Below are 15,952 nucleotides of genomic sequence, written 5' to 3'. Positions count from 1 at the left end.
TGTTTTTAATAGTCTGACCAGTATATCACTGACCAGTCAGAAATACTGTATAATGCGCCAATTCAAGTACCCGTTTTTACTTATGCCGCTTTGTTTTTGAAAAATAGAATATATTTTGAAACATATATTTTAGAGCAATAGAATATATTTTTGTGTATTTATGTGCACCAACCCCCAGCTACCTAAATCTTAAGTTGGTGAATTCATTGCTCTGATTTAACTGAATGTTATTTTTGCAATGAAGAGTGGTTCCATCAAGAAACATTTCCTAGTTTCTCTAATTATAACTTTTTAAAGTAGAGAGCTTTGTCTCGATACCTAGTAAAAGATTAGGAGGGGGTTAAACGCAGCCCTCAGCAGCCACTAATATACAGTATATATATATTTAAATGTTATGAAGAAGATATTTTGTTTAATCCTGTTGAATCAACGGTATACACGAGAAGGGAATCAACGAAATGTAGCGATATATGGTAGGATGAAGTGACCAAGTAAGATATGAAAAAGAGACTGATAGTTGGCAAAAAATTAAAATAAGATATGAAAAAGAGACCAAAATAAGACTAAATTGCAGTGTTTTTCACAATTTCAGTGTCTCCGTCAGAGGTCATCCACCGAAATTATGAGAAAGACGGCAATGTTCTTGCTTGCTTGTAATTTCGGTGGATGACCTCTGACGAAGACACTAAAATTGTGAAAAACACTGCAATGTAGTCTTATTAATTGGGCCTCTTTTTCATATCTTATTTTAATTTTTAGCAAACTATCGTGTCTTTTTCATATCTTATCCGGTCACTTCATTCTACCATATATCGCTACACTTCTTATCCATTTCGTCGATTTCACTTCTTGTGTATACAACAAAATATCTTCTTCATAACATTAAAAAAAAAAGTATATATATATATATATATATATATATATATATATATATATATATAATGGCTGCAGGACACGTCTGCTTATGTAGTGTCCCTGATCCGTAATTAATGTTATCTTCCTTTTCGCTACAATTACGCTCCACTCCCTACTCCTACTTATTTTAATACTAATATATATATATATAGATGGAATCAGAATGTGAATAAAACACAAGGTGCCGAGACTAATAGAAGAAAAAAAGTAAGAATAAGAAACGAATGAGAAGTAAAAAAAAGAGAAAGAATTTTAAGAACCTAAAAAATTATCGGAAATTAAAGGCTCTTCCTCAGCTATGAATACATAAATACGTTACGATATCTATATAATATCAGTATAGATAAGAGTATATAATATCAGTATAGAGAAGACTATTTTTATTTATTCTACAGGCGCCACCACCCAGACGGACCTTTTCAAAGCTAGTTGGCTTTTCATCAGTGGGTGCCTTTCACGCCACGATCGTAGTTTTTCTTTAGTTGTCTATGGTGTGTCTACTCCGATATTATATAGATATAGAATCTTAAAATATTATGCCTTGTTTCATTTAGTTTGTCTAAATAAATACGTTACATATTGAAATCAAGAATGGTACCGCGTGGTCGTGTTAGATAAACATAGCGCGTCACCACGCTTAAAGAGAAGCTTGTATTACCACAGTAAAATAAGCTTCTGTTGCGTATTTTAGTATTTTTTACGCGTTACTGTACAATGTAACCCGCATCCCTCTTCTCCCATTTGCTGAATAAATATCATTAAGAGGAAAATTATTTTAATGTATAGAAAGATAATAATAACCGACGCAGTGTTATTCCATATCATTTCCTTTACGGAGCAATAAAGATAATGAGATTGAGAACGAGAGACTCTTTGACGATGGCTTTCAAATACATAGGTAAAGATACTGAAGCGAGCAAATTTAATCCACAAAATACATTAACAGCTGTATCGAAAATAATTTGGCCTTCCTAAGGACAATTCCAAACTCGACCTACTACTGGGTTCAACGTAAGCGCCATCTATTCGCTATAATTAGACAGCTCGGTAAACCTACAATGTCCTTGATTCTGAGTGCCAATGAAATCATCTAATGACGCTAACTCACTAACTTTTATTTTGTACGTCATTTCCGAGAATGACGTCAAACACGTCATGTCTGCTGCAAATTATCGGATAATGACGCTGCACACTAACTTGATTTGGTACGTCATATCCGGAAGGACATCATTCACATAATTTCTGTCAAAATATTCAAAGTATTTTATACTTTGAATACTTTCTGTCAATGACGATGCTGAGTGACGTCATTTCCGCGTCGCAAAATCGTGATACTACACGATTTTGCTACAGTCCGAAATTTAGTAGGTGCCACCAAAGATGTTTTCACATCAAAAATAACTTTCCCATCGTCAAAACGTGCCTATCCAATTCGTCTTTGAATTTTACCAACCTCTTCCCCCTTACCATCTCTGCAGGCAACTTAGCCCAAGTTCCACAACACACTGCACTAATGTAAATTCATCAAATTTCATCTACTGTTCTTTCCTAACATTTCATATTAGTGCACTCTTATTCTTATCTCACTCACCAATGATAATATTCTCTCTCGTTCATTTTACTGATCATCTAGAGCCTTGTATAGATCAGTCAAATCCTCCCTAGGGTGTGTAGTCCTAAACGTCATATCTGGAAGAACGTCATTTCCATAAATGATTATGCGGAATGCTTCAAATGACGTCTTTTTCCGCGTCGCAAAATCGTGACAAATTGGTTTTAATACAATCCGAAATTTAGTAGATGCTGCCAAAAAAAAAAAAATTTTTGTGATGTGAAAACATCAAAAAATTAAAAAAATATACTGTATATAATCGATATTGTGAGTTTAAAGACATGTTTTTCAGCACGCTTTCACGGTAGTGAAGTTGACGGATAACAGCTAAACGCAAGGTGTAACTGTACCCGTGAGCAATGTGCTTATGCTTATATTTTGTATGTTGGCTGCTCCTTCGACAGAAGTAGCCAGTGACGTATCCAAGTATCATCGTAAGGAGGGGCATGGCGACCAGGTCTAGGTATCATCGTAAGTGGGTGGGGGGGACATGGTGACCAGGGTTTTGAGTTTTTTTAGAACGCTTCCTGCGTTCTTTTTCTTTAATTTCAAAATTTTGGTTAAGGGGGCATATGCCCTCTCTGTCCACCCCTGAATACGCCCCTGGAAGAAGCCAACGCGTTGATCACTAAGTTTCTCATTAACCGTCAAAATAGTTAAACTAATGCGATATTTGAAACAAACAGTGCTCGAATTGGAAAGCTTAATATTTGGAAACAAAAAAACTTAATATTTAAATATATATACAGTACTTATTTTTTTATTTCAAAAGTTTATCCAATACGTGCAAGGATCATACATGCGTTTTGATTGATGCTGACTTTCGGAGATCGATAATGACCACCTCAATAATTTAGGAAGTTTTTTTTTTTTTTTTTTTGAAAATTTAACCAGAATGCTTGATCTGTTTAACAGGAACGACGTTCGTCCTAATTCGAGCACTCATTGCTTCAAATATCGCATTAATTAAACAACTAATGCAACTCAGTAAAAGTAAAAAAAGAAATAAATAAAATAAGATGCTTATTTTAAAACTAACCCACCCGCAGATATCACAGGATGTCTTATACATGGATACCTAAGCATAAATTGTCATGTCTAAGAAAGACTTGTTCTGTTAAATGGCACCTCGGTTTGGTGGTTTGAGTTAGTTTTAAGACAATTTGGTCCATGAGATTTTAGTGTAACTGCACAGTGGCCGTAAACTTTAAGGTTAGTTTGTCTGTTTGATTGATTAAACAACTCCAGGAAAATCTCAGAGAAACCCCTACACCTCCGCATGAGACCAGCTGATTCATTCCGGTTCGAAAGCCTCATAAGTACTTAAGTCATTAACGAGATTCGAACTTGACCTCTTTTCGAAACGGGTGGCTTGTGCAAATCCTTACTGCCACAGAAATATCACTGGCTCTGTTTGCTGTCTCATCACTGGCAAAGTGCATAATGTGAACTGATACAGTACAGAAGTGTTTCTGAACCTTATACATCCGATTCCTTCTTGACCAAACAAAAATTCACAACTGCCATTACTGGTCATAAAAATCACTTTTGTTTTTCTTCATTTGAGACCACTTCTTGGGTTTTACTTTATTATAATACGAATTGACCACTCACCCGATGAGAGGGGAAGGGAATTGCGAATGATCCGCCGATTAATAATTGCTGCAGAAGCGTATAAACTATTAAACCGGTGCATTTCCAAATCCGTTAGCAGTCCCGCAGGTATGTTATAGGCCTCGAAACTTCAGAAGTGCAATACCGAGCCAACTAGTTGTGAAAATAGAAATCGCTCCCTATGCAAGATCGATACCGTTACAAATAAACAAATAAAGATATTTAATTTGCTTGTAATTTTCTATATTGTTCTGTTCATTCGTAGCAAACGTTTCCCATAACGAAAATTTTCCAACTTCACAAATGAGGTGTCTCGGTACTGCACTACATATTGTATTACTCCTGATGGAGTATTGCACCATGTAGTGCAGTACCGAGGCGACTCTGAAAATTTTCAGAAAACACAATTTGTACTTAGAATAACTTCTTAAACAAATATATCCCTAATTAAGTTATAGTCGAAAAGTCTATTTATTGAAGTCTCATCTGTCGTTGGCTTGGCATTCTTTGTTTATTTAATGTGTACTACGCGTACTCTTTATTTTGTAGTTATACAGTTACAATATGTGAATTTCAGTAAAAAGCCAAAATAAAATTAAGTATTACGGTACGGCTTCATGGCTATCATGATTAACGAGGATTTACCAAGTGGGACCAAATAAGTTCATATATTTATAGCAGTATTAGGTGCCTGGAGTAAGTGGTGGTCTGTATTGCCGTTTATCAAGATGAAGACATGCATCTGATCTCTATCACTGACTTGCTGACTTCTGCTGTTGAAGATAGTAGGATGAGATCTTGCTGACTCTGCGACTGACTTCCTGACTAAATGATCAGTCACTCAACACAACATTACCTAACATCATACAACGGGACAGGTATACCACTACGCTAATTGGCATTTATAAGTGCGATACTAGCACATATAACACGGCGGAGTTGCCATAGGTTGGCTATGACCACCCACAAACAACAATTTAAAAAAAAAAAAATGTCATTGCTATCTGTGACTGATACTCCGTGCAGTAGAACTATAAGGTTGTCATTCAGGAATCCAGAGAGAGAGAGAGAGAGAGATATTTAGTCAATGTTTTGTGCTTAATGCAGCAAATATATTAGCAGTGTAGTAAATTTTTGAATTCAGTTCTGGAAGGCGGGTGTAGGATTTAATGGAAAAGGTGCTACTGACATCGTAAATTTAGTAGGCTCTATTTTCGTCTAAATGCTTATCACAGTATTCTACCAGTAAAGCAGTTATTAAATAATCGAAAGATTGCCAGTATTATACATATGGTGCTGTTTCTTGTATTCTCTCTATCTTGTGAACTGTGACGGTGTATAAACACAAAATTTATTTTTATTTTTATTTTATTTCTAATGGACATTTTATTTTACTCCATACGCTGTGAGCGTTCCGATTTAATATAGTTTCTTCAGTTTTTTGAGAAAATCAGAATAATTTTTGTTAAATAAAACGCCGAATATACGCAAACTATAATTCCTTCACTGGGATCATATTAAAATAATGTTTTGACACTATTCTGGCTGCAAAATAAAACGTTAAATTGTGCGATTTCTTCAGTGATAATTAGGGAAAATGATAGTAATAAACTTATTACTGTCATTGAAAACACTATATCGCATAATTAAAATCAATTATTGATATAGTGTTTGACCTTTCGCTTTCCCCTCCCTTAAGAGTTTTAAATTGGGTATTTTAGACCCATTTGGATTTCGATTATTACTGAGGTTTAGATTCGATAGTTGCATCATCAGCGAAACCGCATTTAGCCATTCAATACTGTACAGACCAGAGATCTCAAATTCGTAAGGGCTCACACCAGTACCTCTTCGGACTTGGAGGGCGAACTAGTGTGAAGAGACAAATATTAGAAGGATGAGTATCAGGGGAATCTTGCATCAGGATTTCCAGTTGTTTCCACATAATACCTCAACTTGTTTAGACTTCTGTAAGCATACCTCAACTTGTTTTTCTGTAAACCTACAGATTACAGAAAAGGTTTCGCTACTTCAAAATAGTACTGCACATTTCTAAAGATAATTAAAATGTCATAAGATCGCTCCTCGTGTGTATTGAGACTCATTTCGACTCGAATGGGAAACCCAAAGCATCTCAATCAGGAGATGCTTTGGGTTTCTTTTTAACAGGAATGTATAGGATCTCATTGACTGCTGGTTGTAATGCTTTTGAATTATGCATTTTCTAATAGTGCTTTTTTTTTAAATGAAGAATTTCTTGATCACTGAAGTGGAACACATTTTAAGTGTAAAATTAAACCAGCAAAATAACTACAGAAATTGAACTAGAGGTCGCATATTAGACTCCTGGTAGACTTTACATGTTACAGAATACTCGATTAAAGGAGAGAAAAAGTCTGAATACTTTGAAGTCAAATACGCTCGGTTTTACGGTCATTACCTTTTTGTTTGATTTTGTTTGAGTAGGTTAAAAGGAAAGAGGCATATATTCAGAAGCCAGTACCGGATTTAGGAAGTCCAGGCCCTGGAATAATAGTAATTGCATTGTTTCAGGTCTCCCGCTGTCTCGGACCCTGGAGCAGTTGTGCCACTGCACCTTGACGTAGCCGAGTGGTCAAGTGTACACGTGTTTCAGTTCACCGTGTTTCTTCTAACTCTAGTGACTACTAAATACAGTGATTCTCTTATTCTCTCTAACCTGTAAACTGTTCCGATCCTATATGGCCGACCCAGAGTATAAACAGAAAATTTAAATCCGTCCTTGCCTGTAGGTTCTATCTTGTAAACTCCTCTAATCATACGAGTATGTGGCTATCACAGAATATTTGTTTACTGAGAAGGCTAGTCAGTGGTTTAATAATATCTGGACCAAAATTCAAATGTGAAGTGTTTATTATATTTTAATTAAGGTTAATAACGTAACTGTTTTGAAATACTGCACAGCGATTCGTGTTGCAGTTGGTGCTGTTATAGTGTAATTTATTTATTTTGTAAGAAAGTTTGTTGATTTTTGCAATTCTCTGTTTCAGCGAAAACCTTAGGCTCACCCACGAGGACGACTTAGCGAGATAAAAGTCCCCTCCAAGATCATCTCGTTTTGTATTATATATATTGTACTGTCATGCTTGTAAAAGCCACCAGCGAGGACGTACGAGCAACCTTCTAACAGAATTTCTTGGTGTACTAGTGGTGAAAATGTGAACTTTTGCTTACAATGGCAAAATATGAACTTTTGCTATTGTAAGCTCTCGTGCTTACAATAGCAAAATAGTTGTTATCTTCAGTCTTAGAAATAATGCAGTTACTATTGCGGAAAATAGTTGTTCCCTTCAGTCTTAGAAAATGCCATGTACTGTATTTTACTTTAGCTAAAGTAAGGCGCTAAGAAATGTGTTTTACCGATACCAGTTTGATGAATGAACATGGAACAGGGAAATCGCCAACTTCGGACATGTAAATCAAAATAAGGAGTAAGTTTTCATTTGAATAAGTCAGTTATCTGAAAAATAGATTACTTGAACTAGTCAGTCCCCAGTTCTATAATCGACTATCTACTGTCTTCTAACGCGACAAGTTACATCAAGTTTTATTTATGTACTATTTTTCATTTAAATGATGCTAAGGAACTTAAAGCAATCAACGTGCAATAATCGAAAAGGGAGGAAAAAAAAAAAAAAAAAAGAACGCAAGCAGGAACAATGTTCTACTAAATAAAAGTCGCACTTAACTGGAGAGAATAAAAAGGAAGTTGATTATAAATTATATGTTGTGATCTGGTTATATCCGACTAGGACGTAACGGACTGTTTAAAAGATATAAAATACGTATCGCAATGATCACAGAACACAAATTTTTAAAGTATTATAGTTTATAGCTTTTAAAACTTTATTAAAGTAATATAGTTTTAAAAGGTACACTTCCCACTCCTTACCCAAACCACGAAATAAGTTTAAATTGTTTGAGTAGCTTAGATAACAACACCGATTTAAGCTCATACTGAAACCGCTCCTCGCATCTACAGGTAAGTACACCTGCGTGAGAGTTATGAAGTATCGCTCAACTCACCGTTGTGGGCAGCGGAGACAGGTATTCCGGTCGGAGGTACTGGTTGTTGGAAGTCAGCATGTTCCGGTTCCAGTCCTGTGGCAAAGAGTAATCCACACCTTGCTACTAAATAATCCTTCGGAATTCCGCTTTCCACACGGCCATGTACAACCGTAGTCATGCGCGTACAATCGCCAACACGCACAAGCACATACCAAGCCTCTACACTCCTTGAAAGCTTCGGGAAGAATGTGCGGTACTATGTTTACACACAGAACGTTGTGACGTGGAATGACGTCACATGGCTTTTAGCGAATAAGCGTCGACTTTTTTTTTCTCTCGAGTGTGGATCTTAGGCCAATAGTACATGGGATAACATGGAAACTATTAATTACTACAGAAAATACGTCTTCTCAGCACTTGTCTGCAATGACCAATCGGAGATGGAAGCAGCTAATGACTTGGCAAGCTGCCAGCCATCACGCACTACTCCGCTATCAATCATGAAGTTGTCAGAAATGCCAATCACAGTTGATTGATGTCGGCCTTTGTTGTCAGAGCCAACGGATGAGTGCCCAAATTGAGAGGCTGAGGAAGTACGCCTGTGCTCCTGCTAATCCAACACCGCCGGAACGTACAGACCCACTAATTTAACACAAAACGTTCCATGTAGTTTTTGTGTAACCTCAGAATCCGTGCGTTGAGAGGAGGATAAGGTGAGAAAGAACCCGCACGGGTATATTAGCGTTACCGGAGCGGTCTACCACTGTTGTCGGGAAAGCGAATAAAATAGAAAAGAGCGGAAACCAAGGACAGATAGGGGAGAAGGGGACACACAAAGTATTAATGGCGTACTCAATAGGTGGTGATATTAACTGAAGTCACGGATCAGGTCGGAGGCAGATGTTCGAAGAAAAGGTACAGAACACGATAACCTTAGGTCAACTGGGTGTCGGCAGAACAATAGAAAGGATTGAGAGAGCGGGGAAAACCATGCCGGAAAAAGATCTGTCTTTGTCTAGAGAAGATGATGAATCAGCTGAGTGTTAAAAGATGCCAAAAACCAGTTTCGTGACACAGCATCCATCTGAAGTCTCCTTGTCAAAGCTGCTCTTTCTCTGTCTCTCTCTCTCACACACACAGTCGTTTTCCAATATTGTACAGAAAACTGTCACATTTGTCCTCAAACACTAAATAGAATATTATTATTAATTTGCTCGAAAAATGTATTTTACCGGCAAAGTGTAGAATTCTGACGTTCTGTACCAGTGGTTTTCAACCGGGGTGCCACGGCACCTTAGCGTGTCGCAACAACATTCCAGATGTGCCACGTAATTTGGGTTTAAGTTACTTAAACTTATTATTATTTTTTAATTTATATATTTATTTCATTATAAAAAGGTGTACAGTACCTTTTTAATTTTGTGGTGATCTATAATTGAGGTTTACTTAGTATCTCTATATAAAGAATAAAATTATGTACTGTATATATATAATTTGTATTATGAAATGTACTTTTTATAATTATATTATTATAATAAATATCATATAACATATATATTTTTTAATATTTTTTTATATATATACAGAGAGAGAATCGAATCTAACAGGCAGAAAATTGAGTAGGGGTGCTGCAAAATAAAATAAATTACTTAGGGGTGCCGTTATTAAAAAAAAGGTTGAAAACCACTGTTCTATACAATGCCTATAGGCCTAAGTTGTATAGAATGACTAGCAAAGTGTGAAAATTCTTTCTTTCTTTTTTTTCATAGACGTGTATCTTGGAAAACTACAGTCGCACTATGATATTGTTATGTAGTTCTCTATGCCCTTGTATAAATGTCGGGAACTGTGAATCACAATTTTCGATTTTTATGCAAGGGCATAGACGAGAAATACTACTCTTCCAGCCATAACTTACTGTAAATGAATCGGAAAATTATTCAACAAAACGGCAGCCTAAGTGAATCAGTTACAATGGATATAATATCCATTTCAACAGTGAGACACGGGAGGTAGTATTCCTTTACAGCAAGATATGGGATATAGTACTTTTATTTTACTTACTTTTTTTACTTTTTTTTTTTTTATGGGATATAGTACGAGTATTTGTCCACTACGCTCTGGTAAAAAAATGTCGTAGATTCATTTACATGAGAGTGTCATACGCGATGGGGAACAAGTTTGTTTCATACTAATTCACTTAGGTTGTAGGTGTCGATTCATATTCGTATCGAATCTGATTTGTTTACAGCAAGATATGGGGTGGTGGAGTATGGTATGTCTTTTATAAAGTCAGGGACTGCGATTCATTTGTATAACAGCAAAGGAAGATGAAAGAAAAGTTTATTTCATACTTGCCCTAGGCATTGGATGGAATTCTTAGGAAATTTTATACATAGCCTAGGAAATATATGAACAAGTTAGTTAATTAATGTAGGCAGCGCGGTAATTCATGATTATACTTATTCATTTATTCATGATCATGCTTATTTAGTTATTATTCATGATTAATAACAAAATAAGTCAATCCATCAACATGAATTATCCAACGATTCCTAAAATGGATCAGAACTCCTATTCCAAATTTATAGTACTATTTCTGTAGGGAGAACTGGGGAAGGAATGCTATGAAATCGGCATTTGGTAGTAATGCTCGATTTTCTTGTCAATTAATGCGAAAACACTTTCATTTATGCCGATTTTTTTGAAAATTTGGTAGAAATCCGAAGTCTGTGAAATCGTGACTGCATCGGAAATTTTCCCAAGGGCCAGCAGAAAAACACTGGTTGAAAATTTGGCTTCGATCCGACTTATCGTTTTAAAATAATACGAAAAATATACTTTTAATTATATCAATACATTTCTATGATCGGGAGGAGGGGGTTTACGAGGAAGGCTATGGCTGATTTTAAAAGCTTTCCAGGGACCATAAAAGCATACGCTGAAAATGTGATATCGATTCAACTTTTTCTTATTAAGTAATGTCGAAGCATCCGATAATACACTTCCATTACAAGTTAGGTAATGTAAGTATACAATGTTACATTTCAGGCGCATTCTATATATTTTTTTATTAATTGATTTTTTTTCTTTTTTGTGATTAACTGGAGTAAATATAGTTATCTTCTTATCAATTAATTACTAAGATTATAACTTTAAAGAGCACTTAATAAATCTATATAGTTTTACGTTCTCGAAACTTGGCCGTTCAGTTTAATTACAACTGTATATAATTTTTATTGCTCTTTCCCATATATGTCTAATCTCTTTTCTTTCTGTATATACAGGATGATTCACTACCAGTGCGACAAACTTGCAGGAGGTGTAGGGGGCACAAAGACGAATCGGAATCACATAGCATTGCAGAGTCCGAAATGCCTTCCTCATGCGGTAGAGGACGTTGAACGGGAGGTCGCGTGAACAGCGATCCCGCTGGAAGTCAGCATTTGCGTAAAGATAATTAGGAGTATAACATGCAAGAACATGCTTTTGTAATTATTATTATTATTATTATTAACAGCTACAAAACAGCAATCAAACGTGCCTGAGGGTGCAGCTACAAAGCATTATTACACAGCTTCAAAGCAGAAGCTTGGAGTATACATTTCCAAATTATCCTATGGGGGAAGGGATAATTATCCAAATTACCCCTTTTTGGAGCCGCTCTTGTCTACACAGGATTCACAGACGCTTGCAACCAAAGCGTGTGACACTGTTTCAAAAACAAAATAATATCGTCGTACAGTGGCGGATCCAGAAAAAAATGATAGGACGGGCCCATTTGTGACAGGAGGGGCACCATTTTGTGCACTAGAATGGCGATCACATTAGCATCAGTTTTCCCAACTGTAGTCAATTGAAAATAGCTGAGCCACAATGCAAAAATTGATAAAATCCTACGAGTATGTTAACAATGAAAAAAAATATATATATTTTTGTAGCTAAAGGGAATTTAAACGATTGGTGTATATTCTCCGAAAAATGACAGGGGTGGACACGTGCCCTGGAACCCCTACCTTGAATCTGCCACTGTCGTCGTATAATAACGGAAAAATTTGTGTGCAGATTGCCCATGAAGGACTTGTTTTATCTGACTTTTTTTTATGCATCTGTATCGTGCAAATTCCTCTGACCTTATGTAGTCATCCTGGGTAGAAAGAGAACTTCTAATACCTTCATTATATTCCATAGACTCTTCCTATAATACACTTCGCCATATAACCCATCAAATCCACTGCAAGAGGTCGAAATGGAAAATTTTACGAACCAGAATGAAATATTTAATTTTTTATAATCAAGTATGTACCAGGGGCTCACATCTGGTGAGTATGGGCTTGGCACACCCAGGGTTCTGAGCTGGATATCATCATTCTTCTCTTTCTGGTGATTCCCTTCTACTTTTGACTCTTTCTGGTAACTCGGGATTTTTTTTTTTTTTTTTTTTTGGTTGGTGTAGCATAAGCCTCAGGCTTCCTTGCATCATATAGCTAATAATAATAATAATAATAATAATAATAATAATAATAATGCATGTGACGAACCAGAACGAGTTCTTTTTAGCTCCTGTTCATTCCGAGCTCTGTGTAAAAGCAAATGTGTAGCGCTATTGTAAGTTCTAATATTTTATGTAAAATTTTTTAGTTATAACACTCAAGAATGGCTATCGTTGAACAACTGTCTTTTTCAATATTTGACTCTTCAGATTATTGGACTTCTTTTAATTTCTGATTACTTATTCTACGTATCAGAATTTCGGTTCGCATTATGTTCTCTTTTATAGTGAACGGAATTTCAAGTTCTTATCCGTTTCCGAGTTTTCAGAAATTGACACTGCAACCAACACTTTCATCGTTCTTTGACCGTTCGCTGTTTTTCCTTCCTCGTGAGATTAATCGCTTTGTTCTGTCTGAAATATTTGAAAATACCAATCACATTATAAATCCTTCAAATAGTGGATATTTCAAATTATGCTTTCAAATAAATTATAATGAAAAGAAAATTTTTCATAAACAAACCATAGTAATGTACTGAAGCAAATCCTGAATATAAAAGAAAAGTCAGACGCTAATGTACATACTTGTATCCAGTGCTGTAGTCGTAAAATTAGCAGAAGGTATACTCTATGAATGTTACGAAAAGCAGAGAGTATACTGTGCATATGTAGGCTTGACTTAGCCGAGTGGTCAGCGCGAGTGCAGTAGCACACGCTCTTTGAGTGGACCGGGAAGCCCGTGACTGATAAATACGATTAACATTTGTATTGATTGATTTATGGCATGACGTAGCCCAGTGGTCAGGAGCGAGAATGCATAGCACGCGTTCCTTGAGTGGACCGGGGTTCAAGCCCGTGATTACTAAATACGATAAAATATTTGTATTGACGATTTATCGTAAACTCTACTGACTTGGTTGTCGTGCCGGAGTATAAACAGAAAATTTATTTATTGTAAACTCCACTGGTGGTTGTGCCGGAGTATAAACAAGAACATATTTTTTAAAATCGAATTCCAGAGAGTATACGGCGTATACCAATATACGCTATATTTCAGTCTTTCAAAAACCAGAAGGTATACGACGTATATCTTCCACTACAGCCCTGCTTGTATCTAGTTGTCAATTCATTGAAATGATTATTAAAAAACAAGTATCATTCACATTATGTGCACAGTAAAATGTGCTCGCATCTGGTGAGTATGGACTTGGCACACCCAGGGTCATGAGCTGGATATCATCATTCTTCTCTTGGTGATTCCCTTCTACTTCTCTCCTTTCTCAGGGTAATTCAGAATTTTTTTTTTTTTTTTTTTTGCCTGGTGCAGCATAAGTCTCAGGCTTCCTTGCACTACATGGCTACTACTACTAATACAGTACTAATATTGGAATCGTAAGAGCTAGTGTTTCGTGCCGTAATGTCACAGCATGACGTATTTTCCTGTTACAATGTAAACGTTAGTGCTCTTACAAACAATTGTTAGAGTACTAAGCTTGATAAACAAATATTTGGCTTTTATAGTAATCATGGAGATTATTATAATAATTTTTAGAATTAGCATTAGTAGTGGCATATGATGCAAGAAAGCAAGCTCATCAGCCATAAATAAATAAATAAATAAATAATAATAATAAATAAATAAATAAAAATAAATAGAATTCTCATTTCACCTATCCATTCCCTCCAATAGTTTGTCTAGTTTCTCTTTGAATTTATTTAAGCTATCAACTTTCACAACAACAGATGGAAGTTTGATCCAGAAATCAACCTCTAGCCTGCTAAAGGAAAACTTCCGCACATCTATTCTGGAACCTTCCTCAACTTGAATTTATGTAGTCCCATGTGTGTAATGTGAGCAAGAGGAAGAATCCCATCAGCACTGAGCGTGTTCAAACTATTGAAAACCTTGAACACCTCATCCAGATGCCTAGTCTCCAGACGCTCCAATTTGCAGAACTGAAACTTTCTTGTTTAGAGCACCCTTTCTTCCCCTCACTAATCTCGTTCCTCTTCTCTGTACTTGTTCCAGCAGCAGCTCTACATACTTCCTAAAATAAGGCCTCCAGACTGTATGCAGTACTCAAGATGTGGCCTGGCCATTGCCTTATACAATGGTATAATCACCTCCTTATCCCTGCGAACAAAATTCCTGCATATCATTGACAAAACCCCATGATCTGTCCTGGAAGCATATCTGCACTGCTCAAAGAACTTCATATCTGACTGCACAATTATCTTTGTGCAGTCAGATATGAAGACCTTTTTCATTTTCCACTACCCTGAGTGGAAAATGGGTTACTGCTTTATATGCAGTACTTTGCGTTTGTCAATGTTAAACTTCAATTGCCATTTCTCAGTCCATCTGTGTAACTTTTCTAGATCCTGTTGCAGTAGCATTCTCTCATTACTGTTATTAACCACCCTGCCAATTTTTGTATCATCTGCAAACTTGGCCATTAAGCCTGATATGCCTTCATCGATATCATTGATAAATATAGGAAACATCAACACAATACCGAACACTGGAGAACTCCACTAATAATATTAGTAGAGTTCTCCAGTGTCTATTGATTACCGCTCTCTGACTTCTCCCACTCAAACAGCCCATTATCAATAGCAGCGACTTGTACTTAATCCCACATTGCTCCAATTTAAACAGCAGTCTTTATGTGCAACAGTATCGAAAGCTTTACTGAAATCCAAGTATATGATATAAAAAATTATTTTTTGCGTCCAGATCCTTTGTGACTTAGTAGTAGCCAATGAAATGGATCAGACAAGATTTCCCCTTAACAAACCCATGCTGTGTCTGAAGTATAACTTGTCAAGATGATCCTGCATTATTTCTTTCAACAATGACTCCATTATTTTTCGTGAAACATAATGGGACGTGGACGTTAAACTAACATGTCTGGAATGATTCGTGTCACCCTTGATCTCCCTAGCTTTGTGAATTGGGGATAAATTTGCAAATCTGCAGTCCATGAATCTAAGGATGCTTTCATAAGTATGGTGCCTTTCTTTAGCATTAGCATTAGCATTAGTAGAGGCATTTGATGCAAGAAAGCAAGCTTATGCAGCATCAGCCAAAAAAAAAAAAAAAAAAAAAACCACTTCCACTTCACCCCTCTGTTCGTTCAAAATACCTGTCCAGCTGAGCCTTAAACTTATTTAGGCTATCAACTTCCACGACAAGGGATGGAAGTCTGTTCCACCAACCAACCACCCGCTGGCTAAAGGCAAATTTCCGCACGTCTATCCTACATCTGTCT

General features: G+C 36.3%; 1 protein-coding gene across 2 annotated transcripts in view; it reads right to left on the bottom strand.

Annotated features, from left to right (window-relative positions):
• Positions 1-8,420, bottom strand: part of LOC150081848 (zinc finger protein Noc-like) — a 100,073-nt gene extending 91,653 nt beyond the window's left edge. For both annotated transcript variants that reach the window (XM_090378938.1, XM_090378940.1), the window contains exon 1: positions 8,207-8,420. In XM_090378938.1, coding sequence (XP_090235064.1) covers positions 8,207-8,266 — 60 coding nt within the window. In that variant the 5' untranslated portion in view covers positions 8,267-8,420. The remainder of the gene's footprint in view (positions 1-8,206) is intronic.
• Positions 8,421-15,952: the final 7,532 nt, after the last annotated feature.

This window comes from Mastigoproctus giganteus, chromosome 8 (assembly GCF_048544385.1).
Source record: "Mastigoproctus giganteus isolate SK-2022 chromosome 8, ASM4854438v1, whole genome shotgun sequence".
NCBI lineage: Eukaryota > Metazoa > Arthropoda > Arachnida > Uropygi > Thelyphonidae > Mastigoproctus > Mastigoproctus giganteus.
The sequence above is the reverse complement of the archived record's forward strand: the minus strand, read 5'-3'. Positions and strand labels throughout refer to the sequence as shown.